This window comes from Opisthorchis viverrini (genome assembly GCF_000715545.1).
Source record: "Opisthorchis viverrini unplaced genomic scaffold opera_v5_9, whole genome shotgun sequence".
Taxonomy (NCBI): Eukaryota; Metazoa; Platyhelminthes; class Trematoda; order Opisthorchiida; family Opisthorchiidae; genus Opisthorchis; species Opisthorchis viverrini.
Window position 1 is genome coordinate 1616494 of NW_008751665.1, and position 27979 is coordinate 1644472.

General features: G+C 44.6%; 3 protein-coding genes across 3 annotated transcripts in view; 2 read left to right on the forward strand and 1 right to left on the reverse strand.

The window, feature by feature from the left end:
- Positions 1-27979, reverse strand: part of T265_00880 (hypothetical protein) — a gene marked incomplete at both ends in the record, with an annotated part of 79571 nt that overhangs the window by 16977 nt on the left and 34615 nt on the right. The gene's annotated exons all lie outside the window — the stretch shown is intronic.
- T265_00879 (hypothetical protein) lies at positions 1009-17716 on the forward strand (the record flags this gene model as incomplete). Its single annotated transcript, XM_009164774.1, has 6 exons — positions 1009-1227; positions 3523-3612; positions 5661-5895; positions 10021-10288; positions 15400-15529; positions 17519-17716. 6 exons carry the CDS (start codon positions 1009-1011, stop codon positions 17714-17716), a joined length of 1140 nt encoding a protein of 379 aa, XP_009163038.1.
- On the forward strand, positions 27069-27278 carry T265_00881 (hypothetical protein; the record flags this gene model as incomplete). Its single annotated transcript, XM_009164776.1, has 1 exon — positions 27069-27278. One exon carries the CDS (start codon positions 27069-27071, stop codon positions 27276-27278), a length of 210 nt encoding a protein of 69 aa, XP_009163040.1.

Genomic DNA, 27979 nt, shown 5'->3' on the forward strand with positions numbered 1-27979 from the left:
TATTCAGTTGTTTAAAAACATCATAAACGGGAGGCTCACCTGGAACCCAGCTGAATCTCCCGTCAAAACCAAACCGGTATGCAAATGAGTGTATTTAACTAAGTTCGTGCAATCAGGGCTCAAGTAGAATATAAGGTTGGGGACTACGCCTACTTAATGAGCCCCAGGAGGAACGAAAATGGTCGTGGGCTGTCAAAGAGTTTTCAGCGACCTTATGAGTAGTGTATATGTCTATACGTCTATCGTGATATCTCGAATATCGTACCAACTGAAACATGGGGCTGCCTGGTGCAGCACATTCAGTTGCTTGAAAACATCATAAAGGAGAGATTCAGCTGGCTCCCAGGTGAGTTTCTCGCAAAACCAAATTCGTTTGCAAATTGGTGTATTTCGCTGATATTGTATACGTTTTTTGCGAAAGCTACTGTTGTGTTAGCTCTAAGGATGACGGCTGAGCGCTACTCATTTCAGTACTATATCACTAGGAGGCCAGCTTCACGGTGGAAAAACCTCACGTGATACTCCGTTTAGATGTTTAAATGCAACCAGAAATCTATTGAATTAGGGGGGGTTGTAGGCCAGTTGGACCATACTCAACAGATTAAACCTAAGGGTGATAGTCTAACAGAAATATAACTAAATACTAAGTGACAATCGTTCAGCTGTAAAACTGTTCCGAACCTAGCTGCCATGCTACCCGAAGGAAGCATGAGGGCTGGGATACTGCAAGGTTGCCCAAGCCTAGACGGGGTGAAGTCAAGAGGCTCGAACAACGGACCTTCCTTTTAGTATATTCGCGCTCTAACCGCAGAGCCACCTCGTCCTTTTTCTCACACACAGTCTCCAACGGTCTCTTCTGTAGGAGAACATCCTATTCGGCCGGCTATCCAAACGGGGCTAGCTGTATTTTATAAAATAAAATATTATGCGCAGAAAAATCGCTAGACAAGTTTTCGCACAGTTTTCCAGCTCAGAAAAAAACACAAGGCAAATGAGACTAGACGGCACATGTTGCCCACTTTTGATCTCTTCTATTCCCACTTCGAAAACGTGGACATTGGGTCAGTTCGAGTGCACCAGTTACGTGGTCAATCAACAACTCCAGGTGGTACAGTCGGATCTGTTACGCGTCCCCCCAGTCTGTCACGAATAACCGGTTGGACGGTACACATATGGTTGCTTTTCTCTGCTCCTGGATCGAAGACATTTCCTGTGACACAAATTGAAGTATGTGATTCGAAAGTGGGTTACAGTCTACCTACATGCTGGCTGTTTCGCACCACGTATCAGACGTATTATTGCTTTCTCTGAATACATGAACGGAACGTTGGCTAGCAAAACATCCACACTGTGAGTTTGGCTTTAGGTCTATGTTTTTATGCAAGTGCGGTTCGGTGGATAGGTATCATAACACCAGGCAACTGGAACACACTCAGAATGTTTCTCGAGTTACTGTTACTGGTGAGTGGATAAAAAGAAAGCGGTTGGGCTAGAAGTTGTTTGCTTTGGCATCCTGCCTTCACAAGGATTGTTTTTTTTTGTCCTCTCGTCGTTCGAACTAAAAGGACATTGGTGGTGTTGACTTGTGAGCGTTTAAATTGTTTTCATTTCAATATTGTCTAGTCTTCAAAATTGGACCACCAAAGTCAAGGTCTGTTCATTCCAAATTATGCAAATTAAATGAGAAAACAGGTGCAATTGCATTCTGATTTGAATCGAAGGAGAGGGGGAACCTCGTTATTTTATTGGAACACCCTGGGAGTAGCTCTGCATCTAGGGCAGTTTGCAGGTTTTGAAACCATGAAAAGACGATTGAAATGTCTCTAACATCCGCCATCGAATGTCAAATCAGAATCACAACGATTAGATCTAGGAATAACTTATTCAACAGAAGTCTATTACCATTAAACTATCATTACATTACCGTGCAAATTCACAGATACACTTGCAACGGTGAGTGATACAATGTTGAATACCCACTACATGATCACGCAGTCCTTTCCAAATCCCCCCGGCCGCTTCAACTATGGTTTTTCCGTGATATCGTCAATTCTCTCCGACATCTTTGTAATCATTATCCCCTGGGAAATCCACAGGTCGCCTCGGTTTGAAGGACCCTTTATACAGCGACTCCATCGCATCACAAAAGTTCGATGTTATCCCACATCTGATGGTTTTTTCACCTTTCCAGAAAACTCCTTCTCAAGGGCTCTTTCGTTTTCCAAACTAGGGTACACGCTTTTCCGTCCGATGCTTCTCAAGCAAGGGATTTTTCTAAAAAAAATCGTAGCGGTTTGATTTTCACGCAGTGGGACCCGTTAGTAACACCAATGAAAGTCGGTATGTCTTGAAATTAAACCTATATGAAAGCTTGATGCGAAATCTTCATAATACCATCTCGTTTTCCCTGAACCTTTCGAGGTTGTTTTTTGAAAACGTGAATGAAGATAGGATAAAGACCAAGAACCTTGAGATTACGAGGCCAATGTTTCACGGGACGGTTTCCATTGTAGAACAGTCACTGGACGAATAACCGCCCGCCGAATGACTGCTTCAATGTAGTTAACTGAACGGAAAAATACCACTAGAAGAGTCAGACACAAAAATTCGAGTTCATCTGTGAATCGGGTCCATGACCTATAAAGTCCGAAATTTAGTAATGCGTGAAGTTTGTAAAGTTCCAAGCGACAGTTCAATCCTCCGCCTGAGAGCCATTTCATCCTGACGGTCACTCAGATTCAACTGACACTGTCGTCTGATAATTCAAACATTACCCTGGTAGAATGTGAATGGAACAGCTTTAAGGGTGAGGGCTGCTGTCAAATCTAGTTCACGAATATTGGCACCTTTTAGTCAGTTTGTTTGGTCGAACACATGCAGGAACTGGAATTTATTCCTTTAAATTGATTGATCCGTCATTTTCAACGTAAGCGATCGATATACTACTCGCAAGTCTTGTTGGACAGAATGAAGTCTTTTATCTCCTTAAAGGACTGTGCAGATCCAACACAGAATCAGAGTATCTGTGAGTGATACTTCGTTCAGCTATGGCACCCTTTCGATGCCTAACTATACGAAGGAAGCACGAGGGCTGCGATATTGCCCAAGCCTAGACAGAGAAATCAACAGATGAAAGTCGGGTCCGAACCTTCCGGTCAGTAAATTCGCGTTCTAACTACTGAGCCATCTCGTCCCTTGGGCGATACTTGTCCGAGAATCAAGTGTTTTAGGCCCAAATGGAAGTTGATCGCGTTCCCTCATGTGGCCAAATAATGAACGAAAACACATTCACCTAAGAACCAGTTACGAGGGTGCGAAATTCTCAAAAGGTCATCCGGATGACGCCTTTCAAGAAGCAACTAAAATTAAACCTCATTGTTTTACTGTTTTATGTTATTCACGATTCATTCATCATTTCGGCACGATTTTTCTTTGAGCTTCCGAAAGCGCAGAACACAATTCGCAAAATGAACCCGTATCTTAAATCGATGTCTCAGACCGGATCTGATCTGATCATTCCAGGATCCGACTATCCCGGAAAAACAAACCAGCGCTAAGACAGCTGACGCCAGCTCGACTTCGGGATATGTATTAAAAAAGGGAGCTTTGGAGGTGAGTCACTTTGTTCACAGTATGTTACTTCCTATGTAATAAAGCTAGCTAGTACGTCCTTTCTGGCAGACGTCCTGGTTGAATAGGAGAGTGGGGAGCTATTGAGCAGTTGAGTGCCGAAACCACACGTTTCATTTTAGCAGTCCATAGTTGGCATTTCCCGTCTTTATTGTTTGGTTCTGAAGTTAGCTGTTCTTATTTTTCCACTCTTTTATCGGTTTTACCCATGCTCAGCCAGAAGTGAACGTCACTCATACGCCATGGGGGACGTTAAAAACGAATTTGGCAGCGTCGGAGGGATAGTTATATTTAGAACCGATGACTGCTCTAGTTCCGCGACCAGGAACAACAGCCATATCAGGGCTGGAGTTGTCGCAGAGAGGATTAATGGACGAAGAATGTACTGTAGAACGAAGCCATTCCGGAAATAGATACCTTAGTCAGGATTGATCTGTAGTTATCCGCCCTTTAAATTTGAAATGTCTTTCTCAAAAGTGTCGAAATAACTGGGGAAAAAACAGTTGGTCTGATAACGATTTGGTGAGTATCTATGTGGGTTTTGTGTAGTACTGCGAAATTTAACCTTTGGTAGACATTAGACTACCCATTATGGCCTGGTGGCGAGGTGAGTATATCGACTGCCATAATTCACCTGGCAGGCACGCGGTTCGACCAGCACAAACCATGTGATCTCGGAGTCTCGATTGAGGTCACCCATAGTTGCGGGCCGAAAAGCTGACAGTTCTGACATTTGTGCTATCCGATTTGATACAATGCAACGAATGATTAATGGGAACATAGTCTTTTTCCTCAGGTCACTTGACAATATTCAGAGACTAGTCGTCAGAACTGGATTAATAGATAAAATTACAACTGAATTCACTGTGTGTCTATGGAGGCTTGAATGAAGACAATAAAGTGAGAGGGCTAAGGCTACATTCCTCTTCCAACTAGGTAATGACGGTACTCATAACGTGCCCCCACATCAGATCGTGGCCCTCTCTCGCCCTCCATCATTTGAATACAGCCGATTTCGCCTGGTCGTTTTGAAAACGTGTTAGAAACGTGTACCAGAAAAGGACAGGAATCTAATATCTGCCACCGCAGTCACCTTAGCTAATCCTGATCTGCCTTCAAAAACTACCGTACACTTTTTCATTCGCAGGCAAGATTGAGAGCTCAAACACGAATGGGCTGAGTTTGGGCGAGGCATCCAGATGACCGATGGTCACAGGACTCGGATTTCCGACTCTACAACTGAAATAAAAAGTAACTGAAGACACGGATGGACCGCTGAATGTTGGGTAGGGAGCTAGACTGCCAAGTGACTGTGTCATGCTTCGTTTTTTATGAACTCAGTTATCATCTCAATTCACCCGAGCATCAATAATTTGATGCGTTTCCATTAAATGTAAGCCAATCAGCGCACGCTCTGAAACTTCCATAACGCTACTGAAGTCGTACGTTCAAGACCACATATCTTGCTCCAAAGGACCGAGGTCAAAAACCCTTGTTCAACTACGCACTGTGGAGTCATCGCACCATCTTATATTCCAGAGTATGGCTTCGTCCAAGTTTGAGCCCGAAACTGAATCAAAAGCACGAAAAAATCACCTTCCAATCACTATGGGGTTATATGCCGAAAGTAGCTATGAACCATGGATGGACTTAATGTAGATATCCCCAGAAAAATACTGCGCCGTGTAATATAGCCAATGCTTTAGTTTCAGGTGGAAAAACCTCTGAGTAACCTTTGTTGGCTCCGGGGAATGGTGTTCCCCTATTAGGACCATTGGCGATTGAACGTTTATTCAGTGGTTTCTTCTACTGTCATATCCGAGAGTGACTTATCGTCTATGCGTATACGATCGATCTTTTGGTTATCGGTGGGAATGGAAGAATCCCACTGATTGCACACGCTAAACAAAAGGGGATGAGCTGCGCTCAGGGACAGACTGGTGATCACTTGTTGAGTATTAAATTGCATTGGATGAACGTCGGGGGCGAGATTGCTCAAGCGATTAGAGCGCGAATTTACTGACCGGAAGGTCTGTGGTTCGAGCCCGACCTCTGCCTCTCGGCTTCCCCTGTGTAAGTTTGGGCAGCCTGGCAGTATTCCAGCCCTCGTGCTTCATTCGGGTGGCATGGTAGTTTGGCACCGAAAGGGTGCTATAGCTGGACGATTTTTCAATCTTGTAGACCACTCAAATGGCTTGTTTTTTTTGGTCGAATGCTCCAGCCAGATTTCCATTCATACTGCAAAAGAATTGACTGACAAAATCTGTCACTAAGGTGTAACACTGTGCTGTTGAGAGCACTGGGTAGTTGAGTGACCTCAAGCTGTCCTCTCTGCGGTTGAACTGCACCTGTATAGACTAGACTCAACCGCAAGTGAGCACTGCTCATTGCTGATGGCACTTCCAATAACCACTGTTCGGTTCCGTCTCCTTAGCACGTACGGGAAAACAAATATTATGTTTGCTTCAGAAGAATTTGGGTGGTCACCACGCCATTCTGAGAATACCGGTATGATTAAATGCACTTTTAATATTTCCCGATTTTTTAATGAAAATATCATACGAACAGGACTGTGACGCTTCAATTGTTTTGTTAGACATCTATAATGTTTATCAGGTGAACTGAACCATAGCAAATGCAAAAATCGCCGACGGATTACTGAGTCTTTCAGTAGGTTGTCTTGATTACGCCAACTACTCTATGGATCGGAATAGAAGAGCAGGTAAAAAAAAACTCACTGCCAATTGCTGAAGCGGATCAAAAGGAACACAAAAGCGACTCAACTCTCATGGAGATCGTTGGGCTTAAAGTAACTACCAACGTCTCTCAAAACATCAGCATTAGGAATTTTATGCATTAGTCTGGTGCCAGGCGATGAGCACCATACTACGGGACCCCCAAATAAAGTGAAAATTGATTGTGCCCAATTGTTCTACCGTAACTAAGATCATCAGAAGTGTCCTGAGCTCAAATTTCAGAGCAAAGACACCCGGTTGTTGCCAGTAAGTGCTGTTGCAATTAATTGGACAGAAAATCGAAAACTCATTTGCATACGGTTTGAGAAACTCAGTGTTCTTAGACGTATCCGTGAGCTTTTCTGGGCGTTGAGTTGACTTGAACGAACACACTCGGACGTCCAACGAATCTCCATCTCAACTGTCGATTATTTGCGTGGGTGAAGCTTTTTGCTGCAAACAGGTATTAATCGCAGGCCTCATTAGTAGCGTACGTCGTTGCACTAAGGGAGTCAGTCATCTGGAACCAGGGTCCACCAGGATTCAGCTGAGTAACCGACCACGCTTAGAGGATTTATCAAAATGGAAGTAACTCAAGCTCGTCCAAGTGCATGTGCTCCCCCAGCAGGCTCAAGTCACGTGATTTTTTGATCAAGCAACGCACCCCGCTCTAGATGATTCCACAAGTGCTGTTATTTACTTTCGATGAGTCGTAATTTCCCTAAATATCTCCAAAGGTTAACATCAGCCGTTTTGTCTGAGAATCGATCCCAGTACTTCCCCTTGTCCTTCGTTTCCATGAGCATGCGACTGTCTTTCCGACTATTTTCTGCCTATCGGAGGATGGCTTGCAAAGTTATTTCGCGCATTCAAACTGGACTGCATTCAAACTTGACTGCTTCGTGGAAAGTCAGGGTGTTGTGATAGAAATCTTCATTTCGACATCTGCGAATGACTCCGCGATTTGTTTTGATGCGCATGCTTCATCCCAAATTGTTCATCTTGACAAACTGCAGAAGGCTGCACACAGCGACCACCAACTCACCTCGGTCGGTTGTAACTGATTGTGTCCCTCAAGGTCCTTCGCATTCTACTTCGATCGTTAACGAGTATACTTCGATCACAGAGCACTTTGCATTCGGTAACCTCACGAATTGGGCCTGGTTTCTCGAAGTAAGTGACGAGCGCTGGCTACGAAATCCAATACGTTGTGAATCAGCTTCGCGTTATGATCCAGAGGACCTTGTCGTTAAGTTATGCCAGCACGTACATCGACGAACGTCAGGGAGGTTCCAACGAGGGGTGAGTAACGCATATAGCAAGTACAGTTCTCAGATTGGAAAGTTTGCCTATTGACTTCGTTTACATGGAAAATATCGAGCCTAGGCGCCTAATACCGCATTTTCCACGTTATGAACTGAGGATTTTGTAAGTCTGTCGTCCAACAAACTACTATTGTATGCTCATACAAGTGAGTAGTATGTTGTAACAAGGAAGATCATGTTTCATTCCCAGCGGTAAAAAAGATCCAATGAACTGATGGAACAGCGTAAAAGCATCGATATCTGGTGACAGCTCCATCTATTGACCTATGAAGATTGCTGTTCTGACTCCAAATTGAGTTTCGCTTTTGATTTAGTGAAGCAGGCCAGCATGTGTTCCACGGTCGAATGTTCCCAGACGGACAATGTAGGAAGTTTACATTGTGTGTTGCACTCCGTTCACTGACCAAAGAAATTTCGCGTTTTCTCTGTGCGGACGTCGAATAGGCACACTAGTTGTTGCCGTGTCGAGCGAACGAACGAACAAAACAGCAAAACTGGCTACTTTGCATGTGGATGAAAAAAAAGTGGAACGCATAAAACCGAGAGCCGACTTCGACTCAACAGGCCGAGTCCTACGTAATTATTTATTCAATCACCCTGCGTAGCGAGCACGGACAATTCGACCTGCGTCATGGCAGGCTAACAATAACAGCCGCTACTTACCAGTGTTCACCGTTTGTTTGTTGAACTGAGACTGACAATTACGTCGGAGATCAATGCAAAAAGTCAGTCGCTGAGCGACACAATAGTTGTTGATAGTGCGAAGTGGTTAGACGGCGAATACACGCTTTTGCTGCTACGGGATTTCGCACTAACCCAATGACTAGTCAACTTGAGCGATGGACAAGGCTACCCAACATCACTCAAGCGTGAACATGTTCCATTATTCGGACGTGGCAATTCGCATGTCAGGTATACTAAGTTCAAACTCTCGCTCTAATAAGAGCTCCCCTCTTCAGTGTGGACTCGCCAGAACGATTGTGCCAGAGCAGGGGGACGAGTTTCTAAACGAGAGTAGCGTGGATTCTACAAATCCTGTATCCGTCTTGCTCGCAGAGAACTTCAAATGAAGAGAATGAGAGGCATTCAGTTTCAACGCAGTCCACCCGGGAATTCTCAGACCGATGCGCTAATCATACCAACATTAATGCGAGAACACGCGACTCTCGAAGCCAACTGATTGATATCTGGAATACGGAACAGCTTCTTCGCCCCATGACTTATGAATTACAGTCATAAGGTCGGTGTCCACGTTTTGTGGATAGATAAACTAATGAACACCATGATTGATTGACTCACCCCGGATTCCCGTTCTGAGTGAATCAGACGAACTAATATACTCATCTGCAAACCAATTTACTTTTGACAGGAGATTCATCTGGAAGTCAGCTGAATCCCTCGTTTATGATCATTTTGCCCAACTGAGTGCGTTGCACCAGGCCGCCTTATGTTTCAGTTGGCACTCCATTCAAAATATCGCAATACATTGTATGGACATAATACACTACTTATATGGTTCCCGACAACCATTCGACGAAGATTTTCAGCAACCGTGTGAGTACTGTGTTACGTTGATACACGGAGGACGAACATTCTTCATCCACCCATACCACCACCATGGCTACCATAATTGCAAAAAACTACTCAAAGGTGAAGCAATCCTTTAAGCAAGCACTTTGGGAACAGGAGAGAACCACAAAAACCATTAACAGTCCTTTCTCCCAAGAAGAAATACGATGGGAACATTCTTCACCAACGACCCAGATTTATCAACAAACAGGCTTGTTCAACTGGCAAATTCCACAACACAACGAGCATCCGTGAGTTTAAATTAACTGGATGGAGAGACCAGTATGGGCCCCATGGGATTTCATATAAACCATTGTGTTCAGCTGTAGCACCCTAGCCTAGCTGCATGCCACCCGAAGGAAGCACGAGGGCTGGGATACTGCCAGGTTGCCCAAGCCTAGATAGTGGAATTCGAGAGGTAGAGGTCGGGTTCGGACCGCAAACTTCCCGGTCAGTAAATTCACGACCTCACCACCGACCCATCTCGCCTCTTAACCGCTGGGTAGAACTGAAATATAGAACGAAGAAACCCATTTCAATTTCATATTCATTTTTTCAAATAAGTGCAACAGTACTTGTCGTTGCATCCAATTCCATTTTTCTCATTAGGTTTCCTATTTCCTCCTGTTCCCACTCGCGTAAGACAAGACCATACAAAAATTCTACTGCTGTGGAGACGAGAACCACACTACTGACGTACTTTATATTTTTACAGTGGAGAGGTTTTCATGGGATGCTCTCGGCTCAATTTTAACGAGAAGGGCGAGATAGCTCAAGTGGTCAGAGCGCGAATTTATTGACCGGAAAGTCCGTGGTTCGAACCCGACCTCTGCATCTCGTTTTCACCTGTCTAGGTTTGGGCAGCCTGACAGTATCCCAACCCTTGTACTTTCTTTGGGTGGCAAGGCAGTTAGGCTCCGAGAGGGTGTTACAGCTGAATGATTTTTCCCCTAACAGGAAAAAGATAACCAACGATCAAGGTAGTCTGTCCAGAGGGGTGCACAGCGATCCACAATTTTTCCACCACATGTTTAACCATCTACTTGAGAGGCTTTCAATTCACATCTGGCCTAACGAATTCGACAAAGAAAAAAATTCAGAGACCCACCTGATGGCAACTAGTCACACAGGAAATTAAACCTACCTACTCGCTGTACAGTGTCAGGCAGCATTTCAGAAAACGAATAACGGACCACACAAGTTAATTTGTAACATTTTGTGACAAACCCACAACCTACGGGACTGTCAGTTCCGTCGAACTTGATGGTACCCCACCCCCCACTGAATGACTGATATGCACGCAGTCCGCGGAAAAACACAAAACACCATATTGAGCATGGGGTCGCGGAGTTTTAAACTTGGCATGATTTCGAGTGTGATGTGCACAGAAAGAGAGTGGTTTAAACATCCTATATTGTTGGGGCTAACTGAGGAAAAAAACACAATTAGATGAATAAAACCAAGTGGTCAGCTGCCAAACAGCCACATCAGTGAGATATGAAGTAGTAAATCCGCATCTCGCTGGATAGTTCTCTCTAGCCCCTCATGATTCCGGTTATTCGCTCATTAAATCGTCCCCACGCCGAAAAAAAACATGAAGTTAGGACAAACCTATGGTGGCCTTGGTTGGGGTGCACGCTGTAGTGGGAACATTTCGCGTTTGTTCATTCCATCAGTATGACCGATAATGTGAACAGTTATCGTGGAAAGAACACATAAACAGTGTGCAATACTGGGTTAGCTTCCGGAACTCAACCAATGATGTGCGTAAGACAGATTTCATGAGTCACGTGGCCAATCATGAACCACGTTTGACGAACTACCTGTTGATTCAACGTTTTGAGGTAGCGAAATCAGCACCGGTAAACTACTAGTCTATTCATCAAAGATCTATCCTCATCTGATAGAATTTCGAACACAGGATGTGCAGGAGCAACGCTTCAGATGAACTGCGTAAGTGAACGTGGGAGTGCACAGATAATCTGGGTCGCTCAAATGATGCTCAATGTTGATTCGGCAACAGTGACGGAGGGCAAATGAACCTGTGTTGTGTGTGAATGTGCGTCGGAGGTATTCGGCAGAGAGTGTCAGCCTACCCACAGCAAGGTGAATGCGCAGTTACACTCTTCTGTACTTTCTTTTCACCGGCAGTTTTTCCGAGCTCCGATGAATTTCTCCAAATATCCTTACAAAACCATATAAGTGATTTCGTAGCGGTTCAAGCAAACGTCTTCTTGAGCCCTTAGTTACATTGCTTGGAGCTCATACTTGCTAACATTTCTAGGTAATCGCATGTCCTGTTAGCAGATCTCTATCGACGGAATTGGCAGCTGTCGACACCAATTAGTTCCTGAAAGAGGCTTTCGTGCTTCATTCACATGTCATGGGACCATGAGTATGCTCACGACAGGCGCGACAAAGTAGGTGGTCTCACCATCATGACGTATGAAGTGTCACCTGTTCCTCTGGCGGACTTTCGATGATTAATTCGAAGTACTGGCATAATATTCCGTCCGATCTGTGCAGTGCTACCAAGACAGCATTTAAGGATTAAAGCGTGTGGCTTGGTTGTTGATCAGGTGGCTGTTGATCTGTTTACGGAGCTTGGTAATTAATTTGGAAACGTTTCGTCACCGTTCGAGAAGACATCATCAGTACGCGGATAACTGATAGTTGCACTCTTCAAGGTAGTGTTTATATAGTCTGTAAAGGGCATAGGCGTACTATACTACTCAAAAGGTTGCTGGAAAAATTTTCGCGGGGGATGTATCTGGGTTCCAGATGAGTCTCTCGCAAAACGAAGTTTGTTTGCAAATGAGTGTATTTTGTAAAAAACGTCCTTAAGTCACCTTCTGCTTCCAATAACTGCCTCTTGGATACAGGCCTGTACAATAAATATTAAAAGTAACCAAACAGTACCATGAAATTATGGACTTAAGAACTAAGATTTGAACTAAAAAAGATGAGACCGTCAGCACATCAAGTTAGATCGTCTGTAAACATGTATGGTTTCATTCAATGATACATTAACACCCTACACCCCGTACATGTGGGATACGGGTGGGACTGCATAACTAGCTTTTTTATTTTATTTTATTTTACAAAGTTACTTAATGGACGAGGCTGTCGTAACCTGTCTGGTCCTTTTGTTTGCCATGTTAGCTTATCAACAGTTGGAAATTAGCGGTGGGTAGTGAACTGTACGTCATCCTCTTCCTATTAGGCAGCACGGTCTCCCAAGGCTTCCCCCTTAAAAACAAAACAAGGCACACCTTAGAAGACTACCTCATCTGTTAGAGATGCGTCCTATTCAACAAGAGGAGACAACAGCTTTAGAGCGCAACAACTGCACAGTGGAAGAACTAGATGGCATCTGCCACACACAACTCGAAGGACAATTGAGTGGAGCCGGATCGACAAGCCAGTCAATCCATCAACTGTGAAGCGATCGTTTTTCTGAAGACAACGACGGAAGCTGCTGCTGATCCAGTCGACTCTGGGCTGTTGGAAACCATCCAGTTGCTCTCTATTCCCCCTCGCCGAAAAACCAGGAATATAGCCTTTCCTCAGGAAGCATTACACTCAAGGTTAGCAATACCTGTGATTTTGTTTAGCGCTCAACTTGTCAGGTCACGTTCAGGAACGCCATCATCATCAACAGCATAACATCGGTGTTTAACATTGATGCTTCGCAATGTCCGTTCAGTGCCGCAGATGTCGCTTGTTCCGTGGTTTTTAAACACAACTGATATGTACGGGATATGTCGGCCAGGAGAGCATAAGCTACATGCCTGGGATTCAGCCCCTTCACTTTACTTCAGGATAATCAGGAACTTTTTTCTGGTAATTTGTGGGTGAGTTAGTATGAGTGTATGTATGTCATTCAAGCTGATTTCTCAAGACTACCTAAAATGCCCACAGCATCCAGGGCCTATTCCCTGTGTTGGTAGTTCCTGGACTACGTTGCGGAAGCACCTAAGAACCAACAGCATTATGCCAAATTTCCTGTGAATTATCGGGCGACCTCACACTTTCAGCGACATCTATCTTGAGCTCGCCTATGAACCGATTCGCTTCAAAACGATCAGACACAGGCCACATATCACAGCGGAACATAGTTTACACTAACACAGCCATCAAGGGATGATTAGTTTGTGACATTCAACGTGATTAATCTAGTGCGGCGCCGTCACAAAATAAGTATACTTTTAGCTGCGCAGATGACGGTTCACAAAACCTAGGATGTACAAATTCTGGTTCAAACGGCTGGTTTGTTGAACTGTCAAGTGACAGTGGCAGGCAGATCCGTGGTTCGAACCCAACTCCAACACAACTTGGCTAGTCATGTCTAGGCTTGGACACCTGGCAGCATCTGAGCCCTTGTGACTCTTTCGGGTGGCATGGCGACCAAGCACCGGGAAGGTGTTACAGCTGAACGGTGTATATTATAATATATTATATTAATTATATTATATTATAGTTATAATTGTTATATTATATTATATTATATTATATCGCGACGAGTTAGTCGACAGCCCCGTGCATGAACGTCATGGCCGAGTCAGTCGAGGTTGCACGAGCAGTTAGAATGGGCTGGGGATCGTAATGAAGTAAGACCAGGATGGACCCATGGGTCTGTCTAGAGCGCTTTGTGGCTATTTGGTGTCACTGGACTTCGGTCCAAAATAGCAGGCGGCTGAGAGTGGCTACAACTCCCAGCTGCCTTAATGAGGCAACACCACCCGATTAAAAAAGCGATTATCGATTATTTGGTGGAGACAGTGCGGGGTGGTGGTGTGCTTTAGATGCGAACCGGCCTGACCACATGCAAATACGAAGAGCGTCCAATGACTAAGTGTTGCACATTTAAGCTCATAAGCAGTTACACAATCATCCTTGAAGTTGGGTAGGAAGTGTAGAGGTGTGAACAGACGGTTCCCAAAATTGTGGCCGAGGCGCAGTTCTTCGTAGTTAGGTCTTGTTATAGGGCATTTAGCTGGAAGGCATCTGGAAAAGGAGGATTATCGTGTAGCTGACCATACTAAGGCAAAAGGAGGTTAGAAAGTCATCACAGACCTTTCCTGAAGCGGATCGATAACGCTCATCCAGGGGTTGGGTAGGGTAGCTACAGACGAAGACAAGTTACCGGTTAGAGGCTGCAGTAAACAATAACGTGCCGGCTGTTGACACGAATGTTTTTTATATTACCTGCCGCCCAGAAAGGGAAAACGGTGGGGATAACTCTCTTGCATGTTTGAAGTATGGCGCACCGCAATCAAAGGCGAAGCTTGGGGGCTTTGAAAGCGAAATGCCCCAGAAATAGACCTATTATATTATATTATATTATATTATATTATATTGTATTATATTATATTATATTATATTATTTCGATCAACATCTGTCGAATCGATGTCAAGTCACCTGCGAAAACACATCTGGCATAAATTCTAACGGATTATCGGTGGTGCACTGTTTTCTACGTGTTCATCGACTGATTTACCGTTCATAAGAGCACGGGTTTGTATGAACATCCTGAGGAATGCCCAAAATTTAATGGAACTCGTTGTCACTACGTATATCTTAGTATGCGATAATATCTTCCGGACTCAACTTGGGAGATCAGCCCAACGTTAAGCACTCATCCGCCAATAATTGGTGTGAGTGCTTTGCAAAACTGAAGACACATGGCTTACACAAACGCAGACCTAATTGAAACGAATATTTCTTGTTTTATGAAGAAGTCAGTATGTGCGTCGACTTTTCCCTTCTCTCGTCTTCAGATGCCATCTCAAACTAGCTCACGCTCAGGCTTGAGCAAACTCCGGCTGCCCAAGTTTCGAAACATCATGAGTCTCCTTCTGCAATTACCTATCACCCTCAGAAAAGGTTGCTGTCCCTTAGAACAACCTGAAAAGCGCAATGAAAAGCAGCAGCGCACAAGTGCATGGTCGGAGTCCTCACCGGTGTTCCAGAAGGAGCGGCAGACGGTGATCGACCCTCGCCACCGATAACTGACGGCGATGTGGTCTAGTTGGATTCGGCGCTGGTTTGATGGTGGGCACCACGTTGTCAAGCGATGTCCGCTGTTCCGGAAATTCGTACTGCAAAGGAACAGCCTGTGATCGGCGCACATCTGAAGTAAGCGGTCTCCGTTGTCCGTGCGTCTCGTGTCCAAACCAAGACGACCACCCAATCGGGCCTCAGCAGCGCTTAGCCAACCTACCTGGGAGTTCATATCACCAGCAACCACAACGACATCTGAGCCTGATGTAGAAAGGCATCTACAGCGTCATAGAAACTATCCTTGGCAGATTCAGGGCTACAGTCTTTAGGACAAAACACACTTTATCAGGTTCATCGGGAAATCTCATGCCATTCCGTTTGCATGGTGGGGTGTTCCAAAGGGAGGTAGTTTCAGTGTATGGGCAAACAGCCAGTAAGACAAAATTTTGAGTGATATTGCCAAAGTTTTCCCAGTGTTCATTTAAGCCTTCAAAATGTTTAAATCGTGAGACAGGATAGTTGGTTGAAATAGTTAAAGTAAAGAACTACCAGTAATCGCTGAATAGTCAGGCTGCAAAAATACTACGAACTGGAACAGACAGACAGACAGACCAGATCCAAGGAAGTTGTCAATCATAGAACAGGTTTTTCCAAGCTGAGTAAACAAAACCAGAAAGCGCCAAAAAGTAAACATGACGGATGAAATTTCGTGATTTGTGAGAACGCTGTTTTCATCTATGTGGACAAATCAGTCGTTTGAAATTAGATACCACAGTGTATCGTCAGGACACTCGTACAGGATGCACCTACGGGTTCTGAGAGTGAAACACTGCTTGACGCCAAACGACAAAAGTTTGGCTTGGTACGAAGCACTGTGAAGAGCTTACTATGGTGATTTGATCCAAGGACCGGTTTCGCATGGTCCTGCTCTGTCGCTGGAACAGGATCAGATGCACGCATGAGCCATAGTGAGAGACACAGACAGGAATCATAGGCAACTCAGTACGTACTGATAACAAAAGAATGTATAAGTAGCAAAAGACCAACAACGGAACCCAAAGACCAATCAAACGGGCAAGGTCAGATTGCAAGGTCGGAGAGCATGGTGGTTGACCTCAGGGTGACGGAGCATGTGGGGAATGGGTGAACTTTGAGAGCCAATGTGGGTATGGAAAAATGGGACACCGGACAAAACTATCTAGGTCCGCACAATGACCGTATGTTACTGTGGCACAAGACCAGACTAAATGAGTATACCTGTACAAGCCAAAAGCGATTCAACACCCCGTTCTGGTCGCTGACTAAGTCCTGATACACTAGGGAAGGTGTGAGCGGGTTCCTATGGAAAATCGTCGAATGAACGAATATGGGATCAGATCTACTTGGTACTTGGTATTTGATTTCGTACAAGATTTGTGTACCAACAATGGCTTTAGGTAGCCTCGCTGCAGCAAAAACTCGGTAGGGTTGACTAGAACACGTAAGCAGATGGAATGACTAAAAGCTAATCTGAAAGACCCCGTTGAAGCGGATTTGAAGGAGCATTTGCCATGGTAGAAACGAGTAAATAAGGAAAGAGATTGTATATCCTGGTGATACAATATAGGTTGCAATGTGTCAACGAGTAAAAAAGAGATTGTATATCCTGGTGATACAATATAGGTTGCAATGTGTCTGTAATGAGTAGCAATCACGCAAATGACCTTAGTTTGGAAACGCCCCATAACTGAGGGGCAGGGCGAAAGACCCCGATGCAGATATGACTAGGAGATGGGGACTTCGGGATTTTCAAGGAATACTAAGCCGGGAGAAGTGAAGCATCTAGCGGGAGTGAGAAAAACACCTTCTCAAACGCATTTGCATCGACCACAGAGGTTGTCACAAAAGTTCGTACTCAATGGGACAGAGACAGATCTGAGTCCTTAAAGACTAAAAGATTCGGGGGAGGATGGCGAGCTAAGACAGAAATATAGATAAGTGTTAAGGGAGTACGTATGCAGTATGTACAGTACACCAAAGGTGAGGTGCATCGATTTTACCGTCTAAACTGTTATGCTTAAAGTTCGATAGGGCAGAATGGTGGTTGATTCCACCGAAAGCCCGAATAGTGGATGAAACTACAAAACTCGTGGGAAAACAGAACAGAGCCCCAATGAAGAACAAACGGGTACAGCAGGTTGGAGAATATGAGAGCGAAGCGACCCAAGGAGATAGTTGATTCTTGTATATTCACTTGTATATGCACTCCTCATAAGGTTGTTGGAAATTCGTCGACAGCCCACGAGCGGTTTCGCCCTTCTTGGGGCTTATCACGTAGGCGCAGTCCCCGAGTTTCCGTCAACCTTATGTTTTACTTGAACCCAAGTTGGAATACACTCATTCGCAAATCAATTTGTTTTTCCGAAAGACTCACCTGGAAATTGGTGTATTTCGCTAATAGCTGCTTCTCCTAGGATGTGAGGATGTCATGAGCATCAGAAATAGAAAAAAACACTGGAAAGGAAAAGTTACGGCGGACTGCTTTTGTTAGCATCCATAAGGATGCAATCTGTGAGTGCATTCGGTTATCTGAGGGTTGTTCCACTGAAGAAATTTGTCTTTCCATTTATTAGTGACAGCTCTGCAGCAGATACAGTCAGATTTGTAGTTAAGATGGGAGGGCTTTACTAAACCACCATATATCCATGCGATTCTTTCGTGAAACCACACAGCCACAGGTACACTCATCTGTATATTAATTTGGTTTTGACTGAATCATTCGTTTATGATATGCGGTCGTGGGCCGTCGAAGAGTTTTCGGCAACCTTATGAATAAAGTACTATGTCTGCACTCGAAAGAATCTTACCGGACTTTTAAGAAATAGGATACAATCAGCTGCATGGAACTATATTTTGACAGTTGCGAAGAAGTATTCCCAGGAAAATGAAAGAGAAAGTAAAAAGAGCATCTGCCTGTGAGCTAAACAGTACCAGCGGTAAAGATTTCAGGGGAAGTATATGGACAGAACCGGTAAGGGGTATGTGGGAAGGTCAAATGGTCAAATGCTGTGTGTAATTTCATCGAGCATGACCAACTACTGGAAATCCAGTCTTTCATGTTTGAGGCAGTTTCATAGGATGTCTGAACTTCCAGAGTTCCTATTGAAAAAATCGTTCATCTGTAGCACCCTTTCGGTGCCTAACTGTCACGCCACCCGAAGGTTGCACGAAAGCTGGGATACTGCCAGGTTGCCCAAGCCTAGACAGGGCGGGTCGAGTGGCAGAGGTCGGGTGCGAACCACAGACCTTCCAGTCAGTAAGTTCGCGCTTTAATCACCATTTCGCCCCTATTGAGAGTGCCCCAAGGGGAAGAAATCAATCGGCGATAAAGGGATGATAAATACGGTAATCCAAAGTAATTTAGGTCGTTAAGTTCCATGGGAGTTACCGAAAGAGAATAATGTTTGTTGTTGTTCCAAGTTACGCGCGATTCTAAAGGATGGATGCTAAGACTAGAAAGGATGAAAAACAGTGGAGTTGTTAAAAGTTGTTTGCTGTACCGACTGCCCATTTGGGGAATAAACTGTGTCAGATGTGTCGTTTCCCCTTTTGGTTCGTTCATTTGCGAAAGCCTCGAATGATTGTAATGTATGGAAATATAAATCCCGGTTGAGAAGAACATGTGAAATTCCCTTTCAGGGTTATCGTGGCAACTGTATGTATGACAATATGCCGCCGGAACACGTCTGCAAAAGACAACCACACACACACACACACACACACACACACACACACACAGATACCGACAGTCATCTCCGTGGAAATCATACGCAATTTGACGTGATTTATCGACTTGTTCTCTAATGCGTGCGTGGGCTTTTCTTTCTTTCTTTTTTTACTTGACCAAAATCGGATAAACCGGGGAGAACATTCATTACATACGAACGAACAATCCAGGCACCGGGTTACACTGGCCCCAAAGTCCCTGTATTAATCATTTGGTTGGCTAAAAATGGCTACTGGCACCAAAAACAGTTTTCTTTACCGGATGCTATGCGAATAAATGAGGCGGTTGGAAAATAAGCAAAACATACTGAGGTAGGGAAGAAAATCAATGTATTAATTGAAGGGATGAGGAATCAGAGGAAACGTATCCGGCGTGTGGGTAACGAACAGGATCGAAGGATAACTACAAGAAATGAGGCCGGTCGATGAGGGAAGTTGGTCAAATCCAAAAATGGATTTCAAAACATCAAAGGTGTTGAGGGAGGAATTAGAATTCTGCATCCACATACGGTCTTGACTAACAACATGGTTTACTGGGGCTAAAGTAAATTTAGTGTAATTTTGAAAAGAACTAATGCGAATCAATAGACTGGACTGATTTGGTCACCCGGGTTTTGTATCAGTCGATCGGCTTACTAACCCAAGACCCTCGTTCGTAAGGCAGCAGTGTGCGGGTCAGAAAAGGTCTAACAGATGCTATGACATTAGACATGCATTGAAGCTGCATCGGTAAACTTCATTCCTATTGAATATGGAACAGAAGAACAGGACAGTCAGACTGATGCTCCCAGCACACAACCACACTTTGTACAACACTACTAGCTATTGTTCTGAACGTATAGCTGTTCACTCCTAGCTATTCAATCCCGGTATTATCAATGAGCGAAACCAAGGAGGCTAAAAAGAATTGTTGGTGGCATGCAAATCCCTTACTGACGATGAGGATGGTGATGGCTCTATTCCTCTAGATTACTTATCCCTGTCTTTCAAGCCTTTGTTCCTCTTCACCGATGGTATTCACTTCTACGTATTGAACTGCGCGCTATTTTTGAACAGAATCGGATAACCCATTCAAGGCCGAATTAGTGTTTATACATTCATTTGCAAACTCAGTTGGTTCTTTCGACAGACTCACCTGGAACCCAGCTGAATCTCTTGTTTGTGATGTTCTCAGGCAACTGAATGTGCTGCGCCAGGCCGCCTCATGTATCAGTCGCTACGATATTTGAAATATCGCGATACATGTATATCTTTGTAATGTACTACTCATAAGGTTGCTGAAAATCCATCGGCTGCCGAATTAGTGTTATTCAAAACCTTCCCCAGTAGAAGACGTGAACTGCAGCTGTTTCCACGAACAAGTAATTTCCTCTTCGGCACATCGTACTATTCTAGATAATTTGCTCACTTCTGTCTGAATTTCATATGTTCCAAAGTATACGTTGTTATTCACCCCCCATTCAGCCACTCCGCGACTACTGCTTTCTAATCGATCCAGATTTCTTCCAGTTCTCTAACTATTGCTCAGATTCAGAGGAATTTCTTCACCTGTCGACTTTCCGAGAGTTGTTCCTTACTGGCCCACATCTTTCGCAAATGTTCTTGTTACTACTTTGAAAAGCTACTGGTTATCGGTCTGTCACAAGGCCCTGTTCACCCAAAGGTCTGGTCACCTCTATGTTTTCTTTACGAGGATTCTCCATCCGTTCTACCTTCGGATTGGTCCTATTCTCTTGAGAAATAGAAGTCTTTTGGACAAATCGTAGGGCCTTATAGGAAACTGGCAAAAATTGTGAGGCCAAAGGACCGATCAAATGACTCTGCACTCCCAAACTGGGCAGTAACATTTGAGTTGCATGACAGAGAATTACTTCACTGTTCTTCCACCCGTTAAACAGTTTTTGCCAAACACCGAGAACTCGCCTCAAACCCACAGCCAGAAGTTGGCTCCAGCGATTAAAACAAAAGACATTGGAATGCACTTAGAAGAATGATCAGCTGATCAGAATGATCAAACTTGAAGCACATAACCTGAGGTCCTTGAAATTACTGAGTCTTGTCTGATCTAATTGCAGCTCGCTGTGCACACCAAACAGACAGGTAAACAACGCTTGCAAAATTTTACTGAAACAATAAATCTGTAATTTGCTCGGAAAAATGATTGGCGTGCGCCAACCAGGAGAATAAAGTGTCATAAAACTTGTGTGAGTCGATGTTAGTGCGCAGTCTTCAAATTCAAATGCAATCAGAGTGTAATAAAACTGAAATCAGAAACCGTGCTCAGAAGGGAGATCACAAGGTAGACTTTAACTAGCAAAAGCCAGGAGTAATTGAGAGACCGAGCAAACTGAAGTCACTCATTGGAACGCCGATGATGCTCTGAAAAAGCTGGTAGAAATGGTGGGAACAGTTACCTTGGAAATGTCCACCCAGACCACAGATGGACTTGATACTCGTGGTCGAGATTTGTTAAAACAAACTACGGAGTTACACAAATGGCTCAATCCAAATGGATATTCATGACATTCCGTCACAATCGATCCACCGAGCCATAATCCATACTGATTTAATCGCCCTAACTTGGTGAGAACACTGTCGACACACAGGGACATTGGAAATCGACTGCTCATTTTCAGGAAAATAATTATTTTGCCACAAATTGACCACTTCCGGTTCCGTCGATGTCGAATGTACAAAAATACACACGCACGATCCCAACCTCATTATCGACCCTGGTTACCTGTCTACGACAGGCTATACGGAGGAGGGAAAGGCGACAGTACGAGTCGGTTACATAAGCAACTGATGGCTTGTCACTTGATTCAACGCTCTCCGTCCAACCCTCAGCGATATGGCTTTTTCGGGGCATCTTGTGTATCCCAGTAGGAATGTTCTGTCGTTAATAATGCAAAACATAGCGCTGACTAGGCATAGTGAACGTCAAGTAGTGCCATGGGACAAGTTAGTGGTTTAACCTTGGTAAAGCGAGCAACGATTGGCGCCAAACTCGAATTGATATGCATAGTTAATGTCGCACACAGATCCGGTCAGCATTCCTTCTTCGTCCAAGTCAGAACGTTTGTGCATAATCTACTGGAACAGCATGATCCTGTGGGATGTGACCTTGCTTAAAACTATCATAGCCGGTCTCATCTCACGCAACATAATGATTCTGCTGAACGGAGGCTGCCACGGCTTTTTTCTATCCCCGTGAGTAGGAGCGACTCATCTGACTGATGTGGAATATCACCGAGGATTCCACAAGTTCCCGATCTCTCTGCGAAAAGACCCTACTAGCGAGGGAGCAGCGAGTATCTAGCTCAAGACAAGAACAAAACTTTTATTCCATCCTAAAAGCTACCGTAATGACCGATGAATCTTGTCAGATATGTTCGTCGCATCTAGTGAGTGATACACATTTCCGTAAAGCCTTGACAACCGCACAGAGGACCCGGGGGATTCGCTCTGAACGATGCATCACCAGACGGTGAGTTCGTGTGGCGGATGACCACTGGAGATAAGCGCTATCATAAGTCGGTTGGACCTAGTCCCGGACGCGAAACGGGTTATGAGTTCCGCACCAAGGTGGGCACATCAGGCAAAAGGTAAGATCCACACATGAGGAATAGACGGGTACAGACAAGACAGGGAGACGAATAAGGGTAACGCTGTGTTTCTATGAGTCTCTTCAGTAATGCTAGGAGAGAAATCACGCATCAAACTTCAAGGCGCAGAAATATCACTGAGTAAGTTTCATTTGCGGGTAGAGCCGTTCCACGAAAACAAAAAAATCATGTTTATTCCACCCTGAGCGAGTTCAAACTCATCTGTGGTGCACCTGAAAAACAACTGCCTGACCGGAACATGAGCTGTTCCGGGGAACGAAGTAAACATTCCAAGTCCAAGTCTTCGCATCTGGTGTTCCATCGCTGTCGTTTCCGGTAGGTAGAACAACACAAATGGTAAATAAAATACAGGTCCATCATTCAACTGACTCGATCCAGTGGACATTCACCGAAGATGCATGTTCATTCGCGTCTTGCGGAGTTTTTTTTTGCAAGTCAAAATGTTATCTCCTGAGTGCAGGAGGAGAACAAGAAGCGGGTACGTGCGCAGATGTGAAGCACATTATCCGGAATAGACATATCGCACATTCCGGTAGCCAGTCGGTTTGAAGTTGACAACAAAACAACGCAGGATTTAGCATAACTGAGAGGAACGGATATACGTGGCTCATCAGTGGTGGGTCACGGAGCTGTTTCAGTAGTCCATTCCTCGGATTTCCGATGTGGCTCGATGCATCTGTTCTATCTTTTAAACCATAAGAGCTACGGAGCGTCCAGGGTCCTTTTATAGTTCACATCAAAACATCTCATGGTATTCCCAATCTACTGGACGTTAGCGAACTACACCCATTTGCAGACAAATTTGGTTTTGTGAGAGACTCACCTCGCTAATTTCATGCAATTTGGTTTCAAGTAGAACGGGAACTCGGGGACTGCGCCTACCTGATGAGCCCCAGGAAGGGCGAAACCGGTCGTGGGCTGTCGACGAATTTTCAGCAACTTTATGAGTAGTGCATCACTAGACGTTGTTTTCAAGCAAAGAATCCAAGTCTGAGGAATCAGCCAGCTAAACAATCTTGTTAGGATGACCGTTCATACAGCAATTCGTCTTGGAATTGAACTTTAATTATGATACATTGCAAAGATACCCTAGTATCAGGAAAGATTGAAAAAAGCTGAAAGACTTGATCGTTCCAGAAGTGAAGGGGATCCAAAGGCCTTGGGGGGATGTTATACCGTGATTGGGGATGATCGATTCTTGTAGAAATCCAACAGTCAGAGGAATCTTTTCATCGGGGATATACAAGATCGGTAGGTCAAACTCGACGTGGAGATGATAAACATTGTATCAAACAAGAAACTATTGGCAAAATACACTCACCCATACCAATTTGGTTTTCAGCAACCTTATAAGTAGTGTATTACAAGAAACTATTTCTTTCACTCCATGTGTCCTCCCTAGTTGCACAACTGGAGGCTAAGGCAAGAAACTACCATAATCTATTTACAAATTTTATTGTGAAGAAAAGGATGAAATTTTCTGGTAAAGAGACCTAGTGCCGGCCTACCATAATCATTTCGAGGTGCCTATACGTCCAAACACCCATTCAGACTACCTGGATAGAAATTGACAAGATTTCGCGCTCACTAGCGTCTCCAACCGTGCACAGGGAGACAAAGCAGACGCTATCCTGGTCATTATTGTGAATATGTACCTAACGGTTGTGCGCAGGCTGTGCGCAGGGCACCCACACCTGGACAGGATAACGGTTAGGACCGTCAACCAAAACCTTTACTTGAAAAGCCTGGCCGAAAGGGAGCGGTGGTTGACGTAAGACTACGGAAGTAGCCTCTATTTTGGGGAGCAAGTCGCCACACACTTTCCATTCAACAACCCGGAGGACCAAGAGTATGTGTTAGTCAGAACTCTATCCACTAACCAACCTGGTATGATAGGTTCTGTGAGAGTACCACACGCGGTATAGCTCAGTGGGTTGCGGAGGGACACATACCGTCAGTAAGGTCCAGTTCCTTCGTGACAGTATCTATATAATACTCATCAGATTCAAATGGTGTTGCTAAGTTTTTGCGTCGTCTCTGACGCTTCTTGGTGAGTTACAGACAAGCATTATTGGGTTTAAAATCAGATCTCGGCTTTGAAGCATTTACTGTACGGAACAAAACAAACGAACGAATTTTCCACGTAAGAGGACCTATTTTTCTAGACGTTACACACTGCTTATAAAGTTGCTGCAAATTAAATGTCACACATAGTGAAAAGTGTGCCAATGCACCCCCGACAATTGTTGTCTTCAGGTGTCTCAGTAAGGTCTGAGTCTTGGTACACCACTGAAATACACTCAAGGGACCGGTTACCACCTGCTTTCCCATGACAAATACATTTCCACTGAAGGAGAGCGGATAAAACCTTCTTTACTGACTGGGGATTCGTTAACCGTCCATCTAATCAGGCTACCTAAACTCCGATTCCAAAACAAAAACGGTGAGAAAACAGATAACCGTCCAAGGATGGGACGAATACAATTATCTTCAAAATCGAACAAACATGGGAGCATTGAGGTTTGATTTTTTCTCATCCTTATAGGTGAATCCTTAAACCGATATCCTTTTCATACCCCCGTTGGTATCCGTACTCATGCATTCTCATGCTTTGGCATCCCCCGGGAAGTGACACGATTTCAGCTGTCTGAGTGCTATTGCCGCTGCACACAACTTTTCACTGGTTTCTGGAATGCTCCAAAACATCTCGACCTTGGAAGTCGTTCGGATAGGATGCGGGTGACTACAATGCGAGACTCACATTTTCGAACACTTAGTCATAGAACGAAACCTTTCATGTGTTTCGGCACCAACTCCTCACCGGAAGATGGGATGCCTCCGGTCAGAACGGAATGGAATTCGTTTTGACCGCAAGCTACCACCTTGCAAGATTATGGCTTACGGACACCTTGGTACATGTTCCAGCGACACCGACTCGAGTTTCTAAAAGAACTTGTGATTTACTTATTGGAAATCGATACTGTGGTTCTGACACGGAGCTGAGACGCTGGTACACGTTCATCTAACAATGGTCTTTGCGAGTTTGACCATGGTGAACGCCGCGTCTACCTATTAAACTTTACGGATTTCCAGCCAATATGCGTCAATGATGCGTGCTGCCAACACCCCAGATGATGACTGTTGCCACAGTGCCGTTCATTTTGCAACATGTACCGAAATCCCTCAAAGATTTAGCAGGCTGTTGTCACGTCCATATTCGCCTCTTGTGCCACCTTTGATTCCATCCACTACCGTGCTGGATCATAGAACAGTGCGCTGCTTGATGGAACACCGCCTAACCTAATCAGGTCTTGACGCTCCGTGACCCAAACCAGCCTTGAGGGTATTGTGTAGACTTGTGCACCGAAGTTCGGCTGGAGTCTTCTTATCCAGCCTTAACTACGCTATCTAGTAGATACTGATGGGTGCTCTGTGGGGCTGCATAGGTGTGAAGGCCACGTCAACTAGCTACACCCCGGTATCGAATAGGTAAACAGCATTGTTTTTCGGCATAAATCTTGCAGAAAGTGGAAACAAAACGCAGTTGCGACCTCTTGATTGGACCAGAAAGTGATATCATGGGGTGAATCTATCAAAAGATTGCCCATATTCAAATGCCTTCGTTTTTACTTCGCTTCGAATGGTTTGTAAACGAAGTGAAAATCCCCATTGATTTTGTGAGAGGCAGAGCTAAGAGTAGTGTGAGAACAGAACTTTGTGTCTGCTAAGATGCTACCTGACTTGTCACACTATACAGATACGACAGTGGCTACTGTGGTGAGAGAATGTTGGGAAACTAGAAAATTTCGAGGACTACTGTGGAAACATGACGCACCAAGAAGGTTTTCACCGTGTACTTACTGAACTACTATTTTGTTGCTTCACGATTAACTGTATACATCCTTTGGAAACCGAGCGATGACCAGGTGCACAGGGGTAAACAGACCAAGCTGCTGCGAAAGATGGCATTGCCACGGTGAACATTAAGTGAATTCGTGGCATACAGCGATGGACTCGGAAATGCACCACCATTGACGACGAGACAGGACCGCGACCTTGTACACCTTGCCGTGGACCACCAGGCGTTGTGATCAACCGGATCAACTCGAGTAAATTAAGTAACCATAAGTGAAAGATTCCTATGTCATAATTCTATGCTGTCACGAGGCCGTAGCCCTTGGCATACGACCGACAGTCCCTAACTCCCACCAGAAAGCATCATGTGCGGTTTTGGCGTTCGCAGACAAACAATGGAGCATTTGTAACCAAAACGATACTCGTTTCCTGAGCTCAAATAGTCTGTCTCTCATTAATTTCAACAAAAATCACTCGATTTTTTCCAGCATACATTTCTACAACTTTCGTTCTGGAACGCTACGTGTGCCGACTATCAGGATAGGAACCGTCCGCCAACATGCAAATGTTCTTACGGGACAGGCGTAGAATGCTGGTCGTCAAAATGTTCATCCAAGACCTTACCCACTCAGTCACGCGAGCCAATGAGAAGCCGAAGCACAAAACTATCCAGTTATCTGTGAAGTTTGGTTGCGCGCGTGGCAGACGTCATACCGGAGCCCAAGTTGTTTTCACTTCTGCACACCAAAAGCGAAGTGCTGTTGTGTAACCGATAGGGTACATACTGTGGGACCAATGTCTCACACCGGCGCTATGCACCGTAGGACTGCCGTGGACAGACTGTCAGCGATTAGTCAGCCGGCAACTTTGGCAGAGATGCACACGAAACTGACATTACTTTGCCCGGTATGTTTAAACCATGCGTCACACTTTCTCCGACAATGCGCCGGTCAAATGTGCTTTTTAAACAAAAGTGTTATTGTTATCCTACACCTCAGAGACGGAGTGAGTGGGCCACGTCACAAACATGGCAGATTGTTATCGTTTCCACCACGGTAGGCCGAACTGGGGAGAAAAGTCAACCGTTTGCGGTAAGGTATAAACAGGTGAATAAGCATTGTGGGTTCTGTCATCCTAGCACTTTTGGACGGAAAAATATGGTAGAATTTGCAAACCATATGCGACGGTACCGAAAGACACAAGAAAAACAGGGGATTTAGTTAGGCATTCACATGCGAGCCTCTACGGGAAATAGTCAAAAGTTGTAAGGCGGGTGGTCATTGAAAAGAGAAAAAGGCCAAACTGTCTACTTTATTGGGGAAGGACGAGAGGACTGAAGAAAATCTCCGCTGCTGACGTCGCTGAGACGAATGGGGAATCTAGATTTATACATCTTAATGAATTCTGACATCGATCTCGAATTTGGCAAATCCCATGGTTCAACGGGGACCACATACTGAAAGGCTCAAC